Source organism: Chelmon rostratus, chromosome 17 (assembly GCF_017976325.1).
Source record: "Chelmon rostratus isolate fCheRos1 chromosome 17, fCheRos1.pri, whole genome shotgun sequence".
In the NCBI taxonomy this organism is placed as follows: domain Eukaryota; kingdom Metazoa; phylum Chordata; class Actinopteri; order Chaetodontiformes; family Chaetodontidae; genus Chelmon; species Chelmon rostratus.
In genome coordinates, this window is record NC_055674.1 from 12,970,810 (window position 1) to 12,992,541 (window position 21,732).

The following is a 21,732-nucleotide window of genomic DNA, read 5'->3' on the forward strand; positions in this document are numbered from 1 at the left end:
AAAGTACACAAATGTCAATGACTGGTGATTTTCGGTGTTGAGTTAGTAATTCATCAGCACAAAAACAAAAGCAAGTGTCCCTCTGTATTTTATTCATATTATTTTGTGGCACAAATGAGAGGTTTTTTCTCTGCATTGGTCTGGTTATCAAACAAAACATGTATTCACATGTTATGCATAGATGATTGAATGGATCAGCTTTTAGACTTTTTTTCAAACTGCAGAGCCTGTTTGTCATTAACAATTGGCACTGAACTCCATCACTCTTGAGAGGAACGTTTGATTAGTATTTTCTTAAAGCTGAGTCTGCAACAGTTTTTAGCGGTGACTCATTATCTTATGATCTGCTGGGTCTTGTGCTGGCCTGCTGAGTGCTCTCCTGGTTTCACCACATTAAAACAGTATTCATCTCTTTCACACAAACATAAAGGCCTTTTGATAAGCTTGCCTGGGACTTGGCTAGAAACAGGGACTTGTGCATGTCACAAGGGATGGAAATGGTCTCGCTGATAAATTGTTAATCTGTGTGTGGGTGTGTGTTTTGCATGAGGCATACATGCTGTTGTAAAACACAGACACTCACCTATATTCATGATTAGACACAAATAACTTGTGCTCATCCAGCTTCCTTGAACTTAAAATAAAAACAAGGACAGATACAGGGACGGAGTCTGACTGATACAGTATAGTTTAATAAACACAATTTCCACACTACAGAAAGAACACAGGTGAAATACTCTCCTGTTTTTTTAAAGCTAATACTTCATCAATGAAGACTTTCCTTATCAGACCATAGAGCCTTTCATTCATTTGTTTCATTTGTTCATCACAGCAGTTTGCACTCTCCATCAGCCAAGTACAAAGTCTGCAGGTTTTCAGTCCAAGCAAACATGACACCAACTTATTTCCGACACCTTTAAGATGTGCTCATCACTGATAGTTTTTACTCTGGTCCTGTAGTCTGAATGAAATGTGAGGACTGACGAGGTAAGACTGAAATTCTGAAGTCTCTCAGCCTTTTACGGTTCACAGTTTGAGATGAGTGGGTTTAACTGGGGGCCTCTGATCACAAGCGTGTTGGCATACTCTCCTAGCTCCTCCCCTTCACACCAAAGCAGTGACTCTAAATAGAAACTGTCAGTGTGAAAGAAAACTGTCAGAGAGAGAAGACTGACATGAATAAAAAAAAAGAAGATTGTCACATCAGAACGGAAACAATATCAAAACAAGATTGTAAGTGCATAATCAATAATAAACAAGTTTGTCACATTCATTAATTTAGTTGGAAGTTCTCTTAGACATTAAAAGTGACTTGAGTATGATTTGATAAACACACAATGTCAACACTACAGAAGGAATACAAAACCATGATTGAAATGATACATTATCAATTCTGTTCTCTGATTCTGTCCTTATCAGACCATTGATCATTTAGTGGAACTTTTTTCTATGCCAATATTTTTTTTTTTCAAACACAGGTGTTTTAATACAAATGTTTCTGTTTTCAGTTTAGGTTTTGTTTTCAATGCCAGAATTTAAAGTCACTGTCCTGGCTCCGTGCATAACTTCATTGTTCCCAGTTGACTTATAAGTAGTGCTGGTCCTCATCATCCTTTCCAAGCACCACCTCACACGTCGGTTTAAACAATGTCTAGCAGCATTGCTCTCCCCTGTTTCTCCTCACCTCATTGTAAAATAGACGCACAAAAAAATTATTAACGAAACCAAAAGTAGTGCTAAAAAACAGCAGATTACCAAACCACAACAACCACAGTGACTTTGTCTACTTTCTGATCTGTAGTCGTTTTCTGGTCTGTAGTGGATTTCCCGTCTGCTGCTGATCTTTGCTGGTCTGTTGTTGTTTCCTGGTCTGTTGTTGTTTCCTGGTCTGTTGTTGTTTGCTGGTCTATTGTTGTTTGCTGGTCTGTTGCTGTTTCCTGGTCTGTTGCTGTTTCCTGGTCTGTTGCTGTTTCCTGGTCTGTTGCTGTTTCCTGGTCTGTTGCTGTTTCCTGGTCTGTTGTTGTGTTGGTTGGAGGAGTACTTTTCCTCGATCACAATAAACAAGAGCAGTCCAAGGCAAGCAAGATTACCCCATGTGTTTCTGATGCTTAAATCATCAGCATTACTTCTGAAGCGGTTTCTGAGATACAGCAGTGGCATTTGGTTGTCTCTCAAAGAAAACTCTCTGATCTGTCTTAAGAGGTTAGTAGTGATCTGGTAGGTATGATCCGGATCATAAGATGTCCCCAGATCTTCAGAAGTGTCATAATGCTGTGTGATGTACACTTGGTCTATCCTCTGCAAAGCTGCCCGTCCTGTGTTCTGCTCCTGGACTCTTATTATGATCCTGTCCCTGTTTCCTCCTGCGTACTCTCTTGGGGAATTGACAACATAAGATGGAAGTCGCACGGACGTGTCTTGATAGAGATTACCAACAGTGTAGTACCGGTATCTGATGTTTCCTCGAGGCAGTGGGTCCAACACCCCCTCATAGTTGCCATAATGATGTGAGCCATAATCTCCATTGTTTGGGTTGAAGGTCAGCCATATGACATTGTTATTGTCAAGGTCAACTTCGTTGGCAAACCAGTGGAGCAGCATAAGACTGTGTTTGGGCACAGATTGGCCAAAGTTGATTTTCTTTAAATCACTGATTGAATTGAGCTTTTTGCATACAGCTGATTCAGAGGTCAGGGCAAGGAGCAGAACTACACAGCAACTCATGAGTCTTACTGCCATCTTCATCCTGAATGGATATTTAAAAAGTTATAGTCGCATTATTCATCCGTACCGTACATTCTCAATCCATACATGTTGGTCACTAGAGATGCATCTGGTTATTTTCATGATTTGAAAAATCTCTTTTATAATAAGTGTTCTTCCTCTGTTAAATAGGCCATTCTAACACCTAAAGGATAGGTTGACAATTTTTCATATCTTAAAACAATAGTCAGGTGGCCATATGAACACTGAAACACATCTTATCTGCTGCTTCTACTGTAATATAAGAGATGAGGGACAAAATCCATAGTCCTTGTTCTCTGCAAAGAATGTATTCCAAAGTTTATCTGAAGTGACTATCATCCAAAATCTTTTCAGTACCAAATTTTTACAGACAGCATCAGAGGGATGCTAACACAAATAAGAGAGAACTCTCACAAAGAAGACTTGAGTTAAATGCTTCACCAGTCAAATAATGAAATAGTGTCATGGTAAATCAAAAAGCAAGCCATCAGGAAATAAGAGAGCTCACCTTGTTAGTCTGCTGCCGTCAAGCATCTGATCGGTTTGATCTGCTCTCTCTGTTTGTGTGAGAGCAGGCATAGCTCACTCTCCATTTCACTGTAAATGAAACTAGTAGAGAAAACATTACTGGTGGTTACAGGACAGGAAGTTTGCTAATACATTTCTTCAGATGAAACTTCCTTCCAATTGCAAGAAAGGTAATTTTCCATGTCAGTGTTTTTTGGTTTGCCAGTGAATGCCTGTAGAAATGAAGAAGCTTTGGGAATTTTAGGAGCAGGTTTATAATGGAAACTAGTCTGTGTTTGACAGTGAGTGTTTCCTTTGGACTGCAGGGTGAGGAACAAGGACATTTTGTTGTCATGTCTGGCTTATTATTAACCAGTATTCCCTTATCACAGATCCATTTCGCAGTATTTAGATATACAGGCATGTGAAAAAATTAGGACACCTCATGAAATCCTGTGTATTTTAAAATATATTTGGACATATGGGTATTATAAGTAATATAACTAAACAATAAAAAAATAAGAAAAGCCTGTTTAAAACTTTCTGTAAAATTTAATTAAAAAATAATGCAATTTCTGGTGAGGAATAAATTAGGACACCCCCCTATATTATCCCTCTTAAAATGTTGCAAATCCCAAACAGGTGCATCACGTCAGGTGCACATGATTAGTACATCGTTACCCAGCATTTGAATGGAGCCTTGCCCTATTTAAACCTCAAATTTAGTTTGGTGTGGCCCTGACAGTTGGTATGTTGAGGTGAGCGCCATGGTGAGGTCTAAAGAGCTTCCTGATGCCCTCAGAAAGAAGATTGTGGCCGCTTATGAGTCTGGTAAAGGATTTAAAAAGATTTCAAAAGAATTTAACATCAGCCATTCCACCATTCGCAAAATTATTTACAAGTGGAGGACATTTAAAACAACTGCCACCATGCCAAGATCTGGCCGTCCGAGCAAGTTTACCCCCAGAGCAGAACGCAAGATGCTCAAAGAGGTCCTGAAAAATCCTAAAGTGTCATCAAGGGAATTACAGCAGGTTCTGGCAACTGTCGATGTGAAAGTGCACGACTCTACCATCAGAAAGAGACTGCACAAGTGTGACTTGCATGGGAGGTGTGCAAGGAAGAAACCTTTGCTCTCTAAAAAAAACATCAAGGCCAGACTGAAGTTTGCCAGAGAGAACATAGACAAAGACCACGACTTCTGGAATAAGGTTCTTTGGACAGATGAGTCTAAAATTGAATTATTTGGACACCAGAACAGAAGACATGTTTGGCGTAAACCAAATACAGCCTTCCAAGAAAAGAACCTCATACCAACTGTAAAGCATGGAGGGGGCAGTGTCATGGTTTGGGGATGCTTTGCTGCAGCAGGACCTGGCCAACTCACCATCATAGAATCCACCATGAATTCTACTGTGTATCAGAGGGTGCTTGAAGAAAATGTGAAACCATCTGTCAAAAAATTAAAGCTGAAGCGTAACTGGATACTGCAACAAGACAATGACCCAAAGCATACCAGCAAATCCACCAAGGACTGGCTAAAAAGGAAGAAGTGGAGAGTCCTGGAATGGCCAAGTCAAAGCCCTGATCTTAATCCCATCGAAATGCTGTGGGGTGACTTGAAACGGGCTGTACATGCAAGACACCCCTCAAACATCTCACAGCTGAAAGAATTCTGCATTGAGGAGTGGGCCAAACTTTCTCCTGATCGATGTCAGAGACTGGTAAAAGGCTACAAAAAGCGTCTCGTTGAAGTCATATCAGCCAAAGGGGGCAACACTAGCTACTAGGGGGTAGGGTGTCCTAACTTTTTCCTCCATTGAAATACATACTTTATTTTTTTTCTTTTTTTGGATTTGTCAAACAATGTTCATTTTTGTTGTTAAATTGCAATCAAATCACTTTCTTTTTGAAAAATACATAAAAACATGACTGGATATTGGTATGTGTACCATTTCTAAATAAAGAGCTGATTATTTAATGGGGTGTCCTAATTTTCTCACATGCCTGTACATGTTTTATAGCCTGCATCTTTATGCCTTTTTTGTCTCTTTTCTTAATTAAAATTAGTTCTTAATGTATTGTTCTCATTTTCATTGAAAGCCACTGTTCAATATTTACTATCATCGTATATTTACCATGACTGTCTTCCTAAATAGGAAAGTTTATTGTTCTATTATAAAATGTTGCATCCTGATACATATTTGTCACAACTATTCTCTCTTTGTTACTTGACAGTACACAGTAGAGTGTGCCAGAAATTAGGGGTTGAGTGATGAGGATGAGCTGCAACAAAAGATCTCCAACTGGATTTTATACAAGGATGTGGTGGTTTTCACTGGGCCACCGGGATGTCCATTTTTTTAAAGGGTCAAACTGATTTTTCCAATATTTTCCCATCGATGAAGGATGAATTTCTAATCCTTTTTTTTGAAGAATCTTAGTACAAATTCTGGTTCAGAATAGTTGAAACTTTTGAAGAGCCTGTTGTCACAAAATGCCAGTTCAACAACTGACAAAATCAAAAAGTAAAAAGCAATGTGTGACCAATACTGATTTGTTGTTCAAGGCTGATAGCACCAGATATCAGTAGTATGCTTAACCCTATGTGTGCCTCACCTGTGATTGTGTGTAGAATGAGGAATAGTTAAGTTGTCTTCATAATCTGACACACCTAACTTGTGCTCATCCAGTTTTCTTGAAGTTAAAAACAAAGACGCTGGTCTGACTGACACAGTATAGTTTAATAAACACACAATTTCAACACTACAGAAAGAATGCAAAACCATGATTCAAGTACATTCCTGTTTTTTTATAAAGCAAATACATTATCAGTGCATTCTGTCCTTATCAGACCATAGAGCCTTTCACTTATCTTTGTCATTTATCTATTAGAGCAATTTACATTCTGTACATTTGATCTTTTGTGATTTTTCTGTAATTTTTCCAAGCAGGTGAACTCCATATATATTTTTTACAGCAGTTGTCTCATGTGGTGCCACGCTGGTCAAGGTCTGGAGTTTTTCAGTTGAATGACTGGCTCAGTAAGATTGAAACCCTGAAGACTCTCAGCTCTTCATAGCACACAGTTTGAGATGGGTGATTTGAAGTACTTGGCCTAAATTACAAACACGTTATACAGAGTCTATATCTAAAAGTTTTTATACTACACAATAAAATGAAACCCGTGGAGGCAAAACAAAGCATAAAATGGAAACAGAACTGCCTTTGGCTGTTACTCAAGAGTACAGACATGTTGTAACTGTGGAGTAGGGCAGCCTCAGTTGTATGCAAATTGTATGTAAATCACACTATCCTTGACCCGCCCCTCAAACTCCTCCCCGCCACACAAAAACAGTACCAGAAAACTGAAACTGAAAACAACTGTCACTGAATAGAAACTTTCAGCATAAAACAACATTAGTGAACACAATCAAAAACACTGACATGAAGAAAAAAATCAGAAGATTGTCTTTGACAATCACGTCAGAATGCAAAATGATGTCAAAATAAAATTGATTAATGAGATTGTTCATGCCGGGTCAAAAAAAAGTTTGTGACATTTATTCTGTATTGGAAGTTTGGATTTCTTTTACGTACCTGCCCGATTCCCAATTCAATTATAAATCATGCTGGTTTTGTGTTTCAAAGCACCATCATCACACCTTGGTTTAAACAATATGCAGGAACGTTGCACCTCCTCATTTCATCATTTACTTGCAAAAATGAAGAACAAAAAAATGATTAATAAAATAATAAAAAGACAGCAGATCACATAGGAACTTTCATCACTGTGATTTTGTCTGTTTTGTGGACTGAAGTGGATTTCTGGTCTGTTGTTCTGTCGGTTGGCGGAGTACCTCTCCTCGATCACGATAAACAAGAGCAGTCCAAGGCAAGCAAGATAACCCCATGTGTTTCTGATGTGCGTTAACTGGAAATCATCAGCATTACTTCTGAAGCGGTTTCTGAGATACAGCAGTGGCATTTGGTTGTCTCTCAAAGAAAACTCTCTGATCTGTCTTAAGAGGTTAGTAGTGATCTGGTAGGTATGATCCGGATCATAAGATGTCCCCAGATCTTCAGAAGTGTCATAATGCTGTGTGATGTACACTTGGTCTATCCTCTGCAAAGCTGCCCGTCCTGTGTTCTGCTCCTGGACTCTTATTATGATCCTGTCCCTGTTTCCTCCTGCGTACTCTCTTGGGGAATTGACAACATAAGATGGAAGTCGCACGGACGTGTCTTGATAGAGATTACCAACAGTGTAGTACCGGTATCTGATGTTTCCTCGAGGCAGTGGGCCCAACACCCCCTCACCGTTGTGATAATGATGTGAGCCATAATCATTACTGTTTGGATCAAAGGTCAGCCATATGACATTGTTTCTGTCGATGTCAACTTCGTTGGCAAACCAGTGGAGCAGCATAAGACTGTGTCTGGGCACAGATTGGCCAAAGTCGATTTCCTTTAAATCACTGATTGAATCGAGCTGTCTGCGTACAGCTGATACGGAGGTCAGGGCAAGGAGCAGAGCTACACAGCAACTCATGAGTCTTCCTGCCATCTTCATCCTGAATAGATATTTAAAAAGTTATAGTCGCATTATTCATCCGTACCGTACATTCTCAATCCATACATGTCACTAGTGATGGGGGACAACATCTACAGTCCTCATCCTGTGCAAAAATGTGTTCCAAAGTTTTCCTGAAGTTGATATGATGTGTCAGCAGCCTGGATTTATCAAATCAAAATGAGTATCCTGCGAAGTTACTGTATTTTCTTTTGTACGTATTTCCCTCCACAGACAGTGTGGAGAGATAGTAACACAAAGTGCTAAGAACTCTCACAAAGAAGACTTTAGTCCAATGCTTCATCAATCATGTGAAATAGTGTCGGAGTAAATCCAAAACTAGTGAATGGAAAATAAGAGCACTTACCTCGTTAGTGTGCTGCCGTCAAGTATCTGATGTCTGCGTTTGTGTGAAAGCAGGCGTAACTTGGTTTCTGTTTCAATGTAATGAAACTAGAAAAACTGGCATTGCTGCTGTTTACAGGAAGTTGATCGTACCTCTCATTTGATTAAGTGTTCCTCTGTGTTTTATCGCAGTAGTACTCCCCTTTCCCTGTTTTGTCTGGGTTTACCAGTGATGTGCCTGTAGAACAAAACAGGTGATTGTTTTTACATGCAGTTTTTAGTTTTTAGAGACCTCAGAATCACTGGGACTTTTATAAGCAACTAATCTATGAACTTTGCACTCTAGGGTGAGAAAAAAAATATTGTAGTGCCTGGCTTATTACTTGCTAGAATTCACCTATCAATCATTGTCAGATCAATTTCACGTGGCTTATAGGCTGCATTTTTATGAAGAATATGTTTTCATTGTAGTGTTGTGAATTTTGTCATAAAGGGTGATCCTTTTTTAAGCCTTGAGAGGTATCAATAGTGTGCTAACCATCTGTGTGCCTTCCCTGTGATTGTTTGTTGAACAAGTAAAATTCTGTAACTATGATGTTCAATAGCCGTGTTCAGCTGTCTGCACTGCTGCAGTGCTACCAGTTGCCAGCAGGAGATGCTGTCACACAGGTAATTGGTCTGACACACCTGGGCGGTATCACTCCTAGAGCTTGTAAAAGCTTTCTTTTGGTTTCTGTTTTGAAAGCCCATGAGAGTTTACACGAAGGAGATGACCTGGATCATTCTGTGTATACATACCGCACATGGCATGGTTCAGTGTGGGGAGCTGTCGTGAGGCTGCAAACGCTGTTGTCAGTGTTTGTTTTTTGTTTACTGTAAATCATCTAAACCGGGGAAGTACTTCCGCTTTTCCCAGTGAAGTGGGTTCATGTGACACCTCCAATAGCACACACACAGATGCGTACACATAGATCAGATCTCTTGATATCCTGTATGGAGGCTGTGGTATTCCCTTGGGAAAAGCAGAGAGAGATTCAAAAAGAAAACACAAAGGAAACATTTAGCTTCCTTGTGGTCACCACCCACATCTTTCACATGGGCAGCACAAGTGCATCATACAAACGATTCCATATAATGGTGCTCTTGTAAGAGACCGATAATTTAGTTTCAATTTTTTTTATTGGGAGAAATTAACCAGTATGTTGCATGGCAAAACTGAAGCAAAGTTTGACCAAATCACCTCCATCCTCCCAAAGCACTACTACCACTGTATCATAATTTAGCCTCTGCATGTTCCCTTTGCTACAGTTATCTTACACACACAAATGTTCATACTTAGCATGACATTCACTTTCTGCTAAGGAAAAAGACAAGACAGTGATGAATTTAATATAATGCACCCAGTGAGTCATGCTACTTCTATCCATCATGTTTGTGTTATGGAAGACCTTGGACAGCTGCAAGGCTGTCAGCCAGGCAGCCCTATACTCCGCCTGCCAGCACATGACACCATCTTGGCTCAACACAGGCTAGAAACATCAGCGCTGCCATTGGCTTTCTGTCACTCCATCCCCCGTCTCCTCAACATTAAGATCTTTTTATCTGAGAAGGCCACGTTCCCAGCAGGGCAGCAACTCCGTAAGAAGGGAGCATGCCAAGTTATGTCGGCTCAAACAAATAGTGGTTGGCTCAGTCTGCATGCATGCAGGGTTCACCCAGGAGTCTTTCAAGAAAAAAACCTTCGAAGGGGAGAGAATGGAAATCTTTTTTTCTTTGAAAACAGTTTTTTTTCACCTTGTAATAACATCTGTAAAAATCAGGTGTCAGCTTACACTACATAGTTTTTAGAGTTGCTAGGTATGCTTTGAAGCACTGAATTTCTGTGTTACATGTTGTTTTGCATCGATAGCAAAGGACATGTTGCATTTGTTTGCCTCTCACATATGAGATCAATTTTATTTCTTCCTGTATCTTTCAGTTCACCACACTGTGGCTTGCTTTATCCGTAGTAGGAGTTGCTATTGTAATATCTGCCTATGATCATGTCTTCATTTTCCACGGGACAACTTTGTACTAAACACAGTGAGTAAGGACCAAGCTCAGCTTTAAGAACTCCAGTGGGATGTGCTGTTAAGTACACAAAAATGGAGCTGAGGTGATCAAAAGCCAAACTAGCAGAGACCGGCAGACTCACTAGTAGCTTCTAAACCCACTAGTAACTGTCAGTTTTACATTTCAGCATCGCCATTTTAAACACCAGGTTTTATTGGGGTGATAAAGTGGCGTTTCAGAGAGAGGGAGATGAAAAGAGGGAAGGCAAAGACCTAACAGTTTTAAGACAGGGGGGCCCTGAGTTTAGGGAAAATGTACCATTTCCCACATTGTAAAACTAAGTATAACAAGAGTTTATTTTAGCTCCTTATATGGTAAGACCTGGTTTTGATCACACTTACAAGGCCATCTGTGTTTGTGTGTAGGGTTTTTTGTATCTTATGTGTTTACAAACTGTGTGTTGGTATATTTCAGAATTTTGTAGGCCCATTATGGCGCTTCAGATTGGTTAGATGGACATGGTGTAAGTTTTGCAGTGGGTGTCGGAGGCATTCAGCACTGAGGTGCCACCTTGTGCTTGGAGAAGGTTTATCTTGGCAGCTAGGTCTGTGTAATGAAAGAAACAAATTCACCTTTCCAGCCTGTTTTGCTTGCTTTGTCAGAAATATGACTGTTCATTTGGAGAAATGCAGGTGTGTGTCTGTGTGTGTGCGCGTGTGTCTGCTCATGTGGCTGTAAGGTTACACTCAAACCCCTGCACTGGTGTATAATTACACTTCCTGTGAGGCTGGAGACAGCTGTTTCCTCTCCTCTTTAATCATACAAATATACATGCCCCGTAAGAACAGTAATCAGCCAAAGTAATTGGTTCACTCTCAGGTTTTAAAAAATAAGTGATGGCTGTATTTCTGACTAACAAAAAATCTGCAACTGTTGAGGCACTTTTTTAAGTTTTGTTATTGTTAAACTGTCTTACTTCTCTAAAACATTATATATTGATGTTGGAAAACTGTGCCCGTATCTACTGCTCTATCATGCAAATGACTGCATCCTTAAATGGTGTTGACTCTATAGCTGATCAGTTTTATAGTGAAAATAAAAATATTTTTACAACATGCTAGTAATGTTTTTTGTTGTCTAGAAATGTGTGTGTGAGGTTATCGCTGGGTTATTCACTATTGCCAAAACATTTCCGCTTATTTGCTGTGGAATGATGCAGTAACCCTGGCTTTTTCAGCGTCTTCCTCTGAGAAAGAACATATGTCTCCACATCCACTGCTCATGGTGTCGCACATAAGAATGTTGCATGATACAGTAAATGCAAAGTTGATCAGAGCACCAGCTGATGTGACAGGGAATCCCAGTAGTTTGATGTGATGTGTCTCAGGTCTGTGTGAGAGGAATGAGAGGGATGTGATGAATGCAGAGCCTAAGGACCAGATGAGAGGGACAGGCCAGGTAATTAGGGTTGTAAATTATTAGATCTTATGAGAGGGACATTCAGCTGGCCCAAAGGCTCAAGTCAACCTCAGTGTAGATGCATGCAGACACTGTCTCTGCCTTTTCCTCTCCAACACCTACGTACCCCACTTCTCTATGTTAAGATAATTTATTTTCACAATGTTTAAACTCTACTTTTTCACAGTCTTACATGATCCCTGCCAAAGTTGTCTTTTTTGTGCATGCAAGTTGGCAGTGCTTTTTACATTTTTTTCTTTCTTTCTTTGTTGGGGTGGAGTTATTTGAAGGAAATGGGTGTGTCTTGTTGCCTTGTGTGTGTAGTCACATGATAAGCATGGGTGGGAGGGGCAGGCAGGGAGCTTCCAGAGCCACAGCAGAGTTTGGCCTCTCACTGGAGCGCTGCACGTTGGTAGGGGACGACTCATACATACATACACACACTTCACACACGGTGAGTTTTTTGCATACCAGGAGAGTGTGGGTGTGTGTGTCTGTGATGTGTGTTTGCAAAAAGGAAGTTTGAAGTAGATGGAGTACATGTTTTTTCCTTTGTTGTGTTTTTTTTTTGTTTTTTTTTTTGTTGCATGTTTCCCCTCTTCCCTGGAAGAAGAGATTTGATCATCTGTTGTTCTCACATGCTTGATATCTCTGCATGCCTTCTATCTTCTATCTACTCCAGAGCCCTCTGTGTGTGTGTGTGTGTGTGTGTGTGTGTGTGTGTGTGTGTGTGTGTGTGTGTGTGTGTGTGTGTGTGTGTGTGTGTGTGTGTGAACGTGTTTGTGTGTGAACGTGTTTGTGCATAATTACTATTGTTCAGGTTTTGCATTCCCTGTGCCTTTCATCCCCAAAATGTTGTGTTGTGTGTGTGTCTGCTCTGTGTCAAGCTTTGTAATCAATCTGTCTTTGCACAACACGCACACACTCAATGTGTGTATACATATACACACACACACATATAAGTTTACAGTGGGATGATGTGTCATGATTGAGCCCCAATGCTGTTACATTTCACTTTGTTTTTTCATGTTTCCTCCCTCCTGACATTATCCATAGTGATCTATTACCAGATCATGTAGCAAGCACTCAGAAATGTGTGTCTGAGTTTGCGTGCAGCAAAGTGAAAGGTTAACTCCACACATGTGGTTGGTAGGCTCCACAAAGTGCGGATGGGAATCATTTAGTTTAGTTTCTGCTTTGGAAAGTATAGTGAGGGAGTCCTCTCAGCTAATGGTAATTGATGGAAAGAAGTCATTCCTTTCCAGTGGGAAAGGCTATGTATCGAATTTTGACCAGAATCGAAGGATTTTCTCTGTTTTTGTTCTGTTTGAGCTGTTTCGTTCACCCCATACACATTACGTTTCTCTTCTAGTCTGTCTGTGTTTAAGTGAGAAAGTGATTGTGCGAGCTCTTGGCTAACTGGCTGATGTGGCAGCAGTTGGAACAAAGCTGAGCCTCTGCATTGTATCATCCAGGCTTTGTTGCCTATGGTTGACCTGAGGGAATACAAGGCATTGCTCTCTTGATGATATCAAACCAATGGAAAACAGCAACCGCCCTTCACCTTTTTAGAGAGTCACCCGCCTCTGTTTTGCCTCACAAGCATGCACGCACACACTTTGACACACACTGAGCTGTTGAAAGGAGCTCTGTTGTGGCCCCTGTGCATTGCCAGGCGAGAACAGACAGTGGCCTTTCACCAGTGTTTGATGGGACGCTGAAAAGGTCACCGTTACCTTCTCTATCTGGTTTGTCTGTGTATGTTATGAGTCAGCCAGTAAGCCAGTGCAGGAAGATTATGTATCTGTAGTGGAATTCAGCACCATGGCTTTGAAATGCAAAATATTTCATGAATGTAACTGGAGCTCTGTAATTTAGAAATGATAAGGTTTCTTCTCTGTAGCTTGACATGCTGTACACTCTCAGAACAGCCAGTTTGAGTTTTCCAGTGTGTGGAAGTGCATGGACACAGGCATAAAAGACATTTTGTGTTCATTATAATAAAGGGTTGTAAAACATTAGGCATCAGATGTTGCGTTTTTGTTGTTGCTGTACTTTTAAAGCATGGGCTTCATTTAGATGATATTTAGGAAAAAACAGAATCTTTACTGCCCCTCATCTGTCATGTGTAGATCAGCTGTAACTCCGGACATACAGTAATGTGGTAACAGTCCTTTTTTATGTGTATATATTAGTATATATCAGATTTAACCTGTGGAAAATCATCTTAAACTCTTATTGGGATCTAGCAAATGATTGTAGTCAGTAGTCATGTCTTCTGAAGGTTTGTCTGCTGTTGTACTCTTGAGCTTTGTATGCGGGTCAGTCACACTCCATAAATACAGCTCCTGAGGCCTCGAAAGGACCAGAGTAATGGGCCGTACACACAGAGCCCAAGGACTCCTGCTGGTCGTGTTGTTGATAGAATGATGGACGTGTGTTTGTGCACATTCAGCAACATTTTATTAGTGGCCTTGAAGACCTTAAGCCTTCCCGTCTCAACACTGAAAGAAAGTTGACTTCTTAGAATGAGTCAGTGCACCGTTTAGTATCAGTAGTATCACAGCTTTTTTTTTTTTTTTTTTTTTTAAAGCAGTAAGGTTAAGAACCCCCCGGATAACATCACGTTGAATTCAGTAACAGCAGTGGGCCTTTAAGTTGTTTAAAAAAAAAGAGAGATGTAGAAACAATTCTTGAGGCCATACAACTGCATGTGAAAAGCATGTTTTATATGAGTTTGACATCTTCTGACTGTTGTCCCTGATGTGACTCATGTGTAAGGACAGAGGTCAGATTCCTGAGCCCCCTGGTGCTTTGGACCCACGCTCGCTGTCAACCCACCATTGCACTAATACACTTTGACCTGCACACTGAGATAAAGAACTGGCTGGCTACTACAGCCTGGCTAATGACTCGAACAACTCCTGTCAGTGAGCAACTAGCAGGTAATAGCTAGCTAGCTTATTATTCCGCCTTTTTGCAAAGATAATTGCTTCAGAAAATTGTCAACTTCCTGATTCATTTAGCTTTTCTGTAAACACACTTAAGGGTTAATATTTAGCAGTCAGTTTGGGCTATAATGTTGTTTTGTAAGGCTTAAAAACTCAATCAATTTCAATGACACTTATGTGAGCAATGTTCTGTTACAGTGGAATGTAGAAATTAAATAAATGAGCAATGAGCAAAATGCACTTTGTTGCAGTTGAAGGACCCTTTACTTGTGAGCTACATGGCATTAGAGTAGAGTTGAAGAGCCTAGAAAGACAACAGTTCTCTTGTGCACCACCGCAGTGTGGAGACGAACACATTCCTCTGGCAGTCTAGACAAACCTGTGGGCTTCTGCTATCATTACTGCAATTTACAAACATTTCTAAACCGTCTGCAAAGTATCAGTAGCTGTTGAACATGGATACAACTTGGGCCTTGTAGACTCAGAGTACCAAGACTGTCTGAAAACATTTATAGATCGAGTAGCATTCGTTTATCTCTGTGAGGAAGTGACATATAGTTACTGTACACCTTTACAAACATGCATGCAAAATACTTTATAGTATACAAAAACACACACTGATCTGACACAGAGATAGATGCACACATGCACACACACACACATACACAGACACACACAGCGTCCAGTGCCAGGTGACACGATGAGCGAGTTAGACCCTGCAGGGGTCAAAGGGCACATTTCTCCAGAGAGCTGAACGATGAGGACTCTGGGAACCAGGCCTTGCTGCACAAACACTCTGACTTTAATAACACAACAGACCATATTTGCACTGCCACCACTCCAATTTCCCCCTTTTATTAAGGGATTCACTGTCAGAGGGTGGGAAAAAGTGTTTGGGTGTGTGTATATGTGTGTTTATGTCGTTCTCCTGGGTCAGTCCCAAACCTACTTGGTCTGAGGTATCTAATTGATTCTGCGCGGGAGGCCTGCTTGGTTCAATGTAATTTAATGGCCACATGAAATTTCTCAGTCGTGTTTGTACAGTCTCCTCCTCTTAGGGAAAATCAACTGTAGGAAAGGAAGTTCAAGAATCGTTGCAAGGGCCTCACAGAAACCTTTTTGATTTTATCAGACTGAATAGGTTTTGCAGCAGCCCACACACTTCTGGAGAAGCATCTGAGTCTCCATCAAAACAAATGTGGCCATGTTTAAGATGAGACTAGACTGCAAACCTTCTTTGTCCTGTCTGGGAATGTAAATAAAGGACAAGGGGAGCAGATGTTTTTTAAAGAGGGCTCCATAAAAAGATTTTAGACCAGAGCAAAGATGCAAACAACCCATTTAGTGGATCAGTCCACTAATGTGTGTTTGACATTGAGCTCCAGACAAATAGTGGAATGACTTGACATAAAATCCATTTGTTCAAGCCGCCTCCCCACTTAGAGGAGTTGTACATAGTGGTGAACCTGTGTTCGGCTCAGCAACAGAAACTTTCAAAAGTGATTGTTTATATTATTTTTCATGATGTGTACTTTTGTATTCTGCTTATATTCTGTTTCTGCTTCAAAGTTTGTGGCTCAAAACTACAATTCACGTATACATTTTAACATTTCAGGACTGATTGGTATTAATTAAAGCAACAATATTGTGTATCATAAATTTCAATATTAATAAAATGACCACAGTGATAAGAAAAATAAATATAGCCCACTCATTAATGATATTTATAACAATACTTGGACTCATCTTGATGATGCATCCTTTTGTGTTTACATACTATTGTGTAATTTCTTTCAAGCAGAGTCCTCTGCTGGTAAAGAAAACATTGCTTTATGTCATGTCTCATTAAAATATTAGAAAATACTTTGTCACACTGTATCAGACGGTCATAAATGTGTCTAAGTAAAGAGAGAGAGTTTGTAGAATCAGAGTTTTAAGTGTTCAGTGAGTGATTCACTCTTCTATGAACTTTTCTTCATCCAAGTTTCCAGTCCTTTTCTTTCTCTGGATTCCTCTCTCGTGATTCAGGTCAGTTTGTACAGAAGGTCAGACCACTGGTTTGTCATACAGGGACTAACCTCAGCGCAATTCTTTTCCACCCTAAACTGGGAACATGACCTCTGACCTGCTCGCCACGCTGTCAAGATCAACACCCTGGACAGCTGAGGCATGGCTCAGTGGTTTTGACCACATCACTAAACATAGACGACACGGTCACTGTGTTCTTTATAGTTCTTCGTAGTTTCAGTCCCTTCAAAAAGGCAAAGGAACCGGGAAGTGTTTAGCTGGTTGTAACTTGTATTTACATCCCTGTTTGGAGGCCTGTGTCTAGTTAGCGAGGAATGGCCCAAAAGTGGAATAAATCACGCTTTTTTCCACACACTTTTTTAAAAACTTTTTCTTCCCCTCCCCCTCCATTCCACACTCCTTCCTCTGTCCTCTTTATCCTGACCTTATCTTTTTATCTCCCTCCACTCAATAGTCCCCTTCCTTTTTGCTTCTGCCCTTTATCTCATGCTTCTTGACTTCACCTTTTCTTCTAACTTTGACTCTATGCTCCTTTATCCTCCTTGCTCTTGTCTTTCCTCTTTTCTCCCCTCCAAAATGCTTTGTGGTATAGGAGACTGCTGGCCATATTTACAAAAAACAAAGTAATGCGATACTTCTGGAAACAAGAAAAAAAATATTCTCTAGTGCCTGTAATTGAAAACAGGATCACAGCAAGCCCAGTGAGTCATTCTCTGCTTTCCAGTTTCTAAAATTAATTTTGCTTTCTTACAGACTCAGAGGAAATACATTATTCATGCCATCCCATAACTGGACCTGATAGAGAGGAAAAACCTTTAGAAAGTAGAGCTGAGGGATAATTCACTCTTAAATCAGTGATGTATGACAGAAGTTGTTGATGCATAAGACATTGTGAGGTGATTCATAGCCCCTGAAAACACGGTTTTAAATCTTTGAATATTTCTCTGCAACATAAGATTTATGACTGAATAAGAAACAAAATTGAAATCCTGAAATAAGTATCCTCAGTTGTTATTTACCAAGTGTTTAACACTCAAAAACGGAGCTAATCTGCTTCATTGGGACTGCACAGATGTGGTTTGTCAGATTCGACTGACAGTGATGGCCACACAAGCAAATAACCTCACAAATGCCATCACATTTTGTTTCAAATGTTGACTGAAGTGGGATTGGTGCATAGAAATACATGACGTCGCCCTCTCGCTTCAGAGCCTACTTCAAGCCCGTGAGAAGAGCACAGAGAAACACAAATACAGAATATTGCTCAAATGAAAAAAACATTAAATAGTTGTAATTTTGTCAGAGAATTTTGTGTTCATGTAGAACTATATCCCTCATAGTAAAAAGTTTATTGCACAAGCAAAAAGCATAGATCAGCTCCAATAATCAGCTTTAACTTAATAATGGATGGTGTATTTAAGCACCCTTTTTGCACCCTCCTGCATATATTGCATTTTGCAGTTGTTTTATTGATCATGTTGAAGTATACATGTATCTACTCTTTAAGGTCAGTCTTGTTAGCAGTTGCTGTTGCTGGTATTTGTTTATGTCACCAATCAGAAGGACTCAGCCCAGCTTATCTCAAACATTGTGGGTATTTTTGCATAATATTTGCTAAACTGCTGCTGAAATATTAGAGCCAGATCAGTTGGCCTGTAACTCAAAGAGGCTCATTTAACAAAAGTCATTGACTACCATGTTTAAAAACTAAAACCAGTTCAATTATGTGAGAACAGTCAACCAAGCTTTCAGTTACGGCATGTGGTGTGTTGTCATCACATTTTGACCCGGCATGAACCTGAAGTTTCTCAGGCCTGTGTTTTGACTGACCTGTGTCTGGTAGGGTTTGGGGTTATGTTCACCAGCCTGATATTTTTCACGTGGAGGTCAAATGTCTTCCAGCGTTTATAGGGTCATGGTCCAAGCGGCTGTCTCCCGACACCTGTGTTTACTGGCTGAGAATCATTATAGGTCTGCAGCACTCTGACATCATGGAAGAGCTGAATGTATGAATACCTGTGTCTGATAAATGGTCAGTTTGTCCAGGTGATTTACAATAAGCAACTCCTGAGTCCTACACCAGTCTGCTTCTACTCTCTCTCAAAACAAGAACTGTTACTGTACTGTACACTTCACTTACAGCTTGACATTGTTATATCAACATCGCTACATTGTGGGATTTGTAGTTTACTCCAACTGATGACACAGGACTGAAACTGTTTACTACCTGAAATGAAAGTGATCTATTTTCATTGTTTGGAAGAGCCAGGTTTCCCGCAGTGATGGTTCAGGACTCTGAGTTTCTTTTGTGTGTGTTGTATGTTTGCCAAGTCGTTTACAGTGTTTGACTCCACTTGGGCTTGACTTGGGCAAAAGAGGCGGTGTGCATTCATGAAGCACGGTTAACGATGCTCTGAAGAGTCTTGCTGCTTCTGTCTGGGAAACCAGCTAGTTAAAATGCAGCATACACCAACAGATGGACAGCTGGACGGCTCTTTCTGTCTCATTCCCAATCACTTTGCTTTGGAGCCTTTAGTAATTTTCCACCCTCACCAGGACAATGATGTGTGTTTACTGTTTGTTAAACAGAACAGACAGCTTGTTAACACAATAGATGTGGGTTGCATTATTCTCGGCACCCTGGAAATGGAGGCACTTACTTCAGGACAAGACCTCATATCAAATACAGGTACTGCATTGCTTTGTACACGTGTCAATAATTACAATACTGAGCAGAGCTTGTCAGCCAGATCACAAAGCCAAACAAAAATTTCAGAGTGAATTAGTTGAAGAAGTTGATACAGAATTAGAGAGGAATTTTTAAGTTTTGAGACAGTGGAAATATTGATTGTGCTGGGGCTGCCTCCCCATACATAATTGATTATGAAAATAGTTGAATAAAAAGTTTCTGTCAATCAACTAATCCATGAATCAATTCAGTGTTCCAGCTCTAAAAACATGTCTCTGACATCCTAACATTCAGTGTGGTCAGATCATCTATCATTTTGAAAGAGAAGAAGGACAAGGTTATTGTATGTGAGCGTTTTGCAGGTGTAGCTGCTGCTGGATGATATTTGAGTACACTGAGGCTACAGCTCAAGTACCTGTCAGCCCATTCATTTTATGCCCCTTCCCTTTGATGCTCTGCTGGTATCCTGCCTCAGGTGAGGCTCAGCCTTGCTTGTCAAGTTGTGCTAGCCCGTGGCCAGTACCTCCGTTTACAGTACATAGCTGTCAAAGCAGAGAGGAAAAGAAGGATTGACATGAACGGTGGCAAGCAGAGGATAAAAAAAAAAAAGCTTGTGTGGGGAAGAGATAAAGATAATTAAAAGAGGTGACTTCACAAGTTTTTAGAAGAGAGACAACAGATGTAAAGTTCAAGATTAAAGCCAGATGAGCAGTGGGAGGGAGGAGGAAGGTGAGTCAAACAGGAGAGACAATAGAAAACTAAAAGAGATGGGCTGGAGAGGGGAAACTGACGACAAGAGAGATAAGACAGAATCAGTGTGGGCAGAGGAAAAGGGTAAGGTTGGGAGAAAAAGAGACACGAGCAGAGGTGCGGGAATGTGGGAGGTGGAGAGGGAGACGTGAAGGGCAGTAAATCACGGTAAGTTGCTGACGGACTGCTGGAACAGGATGGGGAAGTGGTGAAGGAGGCCAGGAGAGCTGCTTCCATAGGTGGGACACACGCGTGCACAGACACACACACACACACACACACAATGGAGCACATTATGAAAGTAAGACCCAGTGTTGAATACAAACTTGCTTTGAGTTTCCACAGCAGTGTTATTCGTCACTGAATTTCTTCCATTAATCAACGCAGTGTCAGTTAGTGTGTGGTGCCCAAGTGATAGGAGTGAACTGGCTAGTTGTCTGGACTCCTTCTCCTCGTGGCAGGCCAAGTGTTGAGGAGTAAAGTCTGTGCCTGAGCTGGAATCCAACAGCTGCCTAATTCTTGGCAGCCAGTCCGGGCTGACAGTTCATGTGTGTGTGTGCGCGTTCATGTTTTCATGTGCTTGTACATGTGTGTGCCTACAGATCAGCTATGTGTTCAAAAGGAAGCGTGTGCTTGAGTACAAAACTTAAACATGTTCTCTGTGCCTGTGTGTGTGTATGTGACCCAGGCTAGCTGGGTGAGTGGATCAGGTTTCAGCCTCTTTTCCACTCTCACATTAACAGGACAGTAACAGTGCACTGTGGAGAGCCAGGGAAAGGAGGCCTTGTGAGGGGTAGCAGCTACACGAACTGTGCATACAGACACAAACACGCACAGTGTAGATTCTTCACCTACGCTGACTTCACACATTGTTATACAGAGCTCCAGCGATGTTCTGCGTGCACATTCGTGACTGTTAACACACCTGAGTGAACATATTAAATTACATTAAAATATATTATCATTATAATCTGCAGCTGTATTTATCTCATGATAGGACACACATCCATAGCATTCCACTGAAGAACATGAAGCTAATCATTATCAAAACAAAGGGTCCACCTACAGGGTTTACTTCCTGCCAAGTGCCAAGTAGTTTCATAGTGCAGAGCATATTTTCTGTTGAGTCAAAAGGCTCTGTTGGCATAAGACCAGCCACTGCTTCTGTTTCAAGGTCTGTTTGAAAGAAGTATTTTTAATAGGTGTGTGTGCATTGTTTGATTAAAGAGCAGGCTAACAACCGACAACTCTACTGATTTATCTGCTACTTCAGCTCCGATTCTCCTGCAGCTGTTTTCTCCTGTTTTAGTGAATCCAGAAGTTGCTGATAATTAATTTTTTTTTTTTATTGACAGTGAACATCAATACCATTCTTGTATCTGTCTGTTAGATGTAAGACTAAAACCAGCAGCATGTTAGTTTAGCTTCACATAAAGACTGGAAAAAGGGGAAAACATCTAGACTGGCTCCTTCTAAAATTAACAAAATCCACCTTCCACAACCTCAATAGCTCACTACTTATTCCCACATTTTATCTTGTTTGTTTAATTCTTACAAAAGACGAGTAAAAGCATAATTGTACAGTTGTATCAGACTATTACTTGGCTGGGACCAGTAACAACCTGGAGACTCTT

The 21,732-nt window shown here is 40.6% G+C and overlaps 2 protein-coding genes across 5 annotated transcripts in view; one reads left to right on the top strand and one right to left on the bottom strand.

The window, feature by feature from the left end:
• The window catches only part of LOC121621514 (septin-9-like), a 67,421-nt gene that overhangs the window by 35,058 nt on the left and 10,631 nt on the right, over nucleotides 1–21,732 (top strand). Inside the window, exon 1 of one of the 4 annotated variants that reach the window (XM_041958028.1) lies at nucleotides 12,064–12,134. The exons of the other annotated variants lie outside the window; for them this stretch is intronic. The gene's annotated coding sequence lies outside the window, so the exon portion shown is untranslated. Of the gene's footprint in view, nucleotides 1–12,063; nucleotides 12,135–21,732 lie in introns of those variants that run through there. 4 annotated transcript variants of the gene reach the window in all.
• Nucleotides 679–3,337, bottom strand: LOC121621515. Its single transcript, XM_041958029.1, has 2 exons — nucleotides 3,254–3,337; nucleotides 679–2,746 (listed from the first exon to the last, which is right to left on the bottom strand). The coding sequence occupies exons 1-2, from the start codon at nucleotides 3,322–3,324 to the stop codon at nucleotides 1,681–1,683; spliced, it is 1,137 nt and encodes a 378-aa protein (XP_041813963.1). The 5' UTR covers nucleotides 3,325–3,337; the 3' UTR covers nucleotides 679–1,680.

Excerpts from the sequence above, each read along its gene's own strand:
- LOC121621515 (XM_041958029.1), bottom strand. The coding sequence starts at position 3,324 with ATGCCTGCTCTCACACAAACAGAGAGAGCAGATCAAACCGATCAGATG. Across the intron at positions 2,747-3,253 it reads GACGGCAGCAGACTAACAAG|GATGAAGATGGCAGTAAGAC; the intron begins GTGAGCTCTCTT and ends ATATCCATTCAG.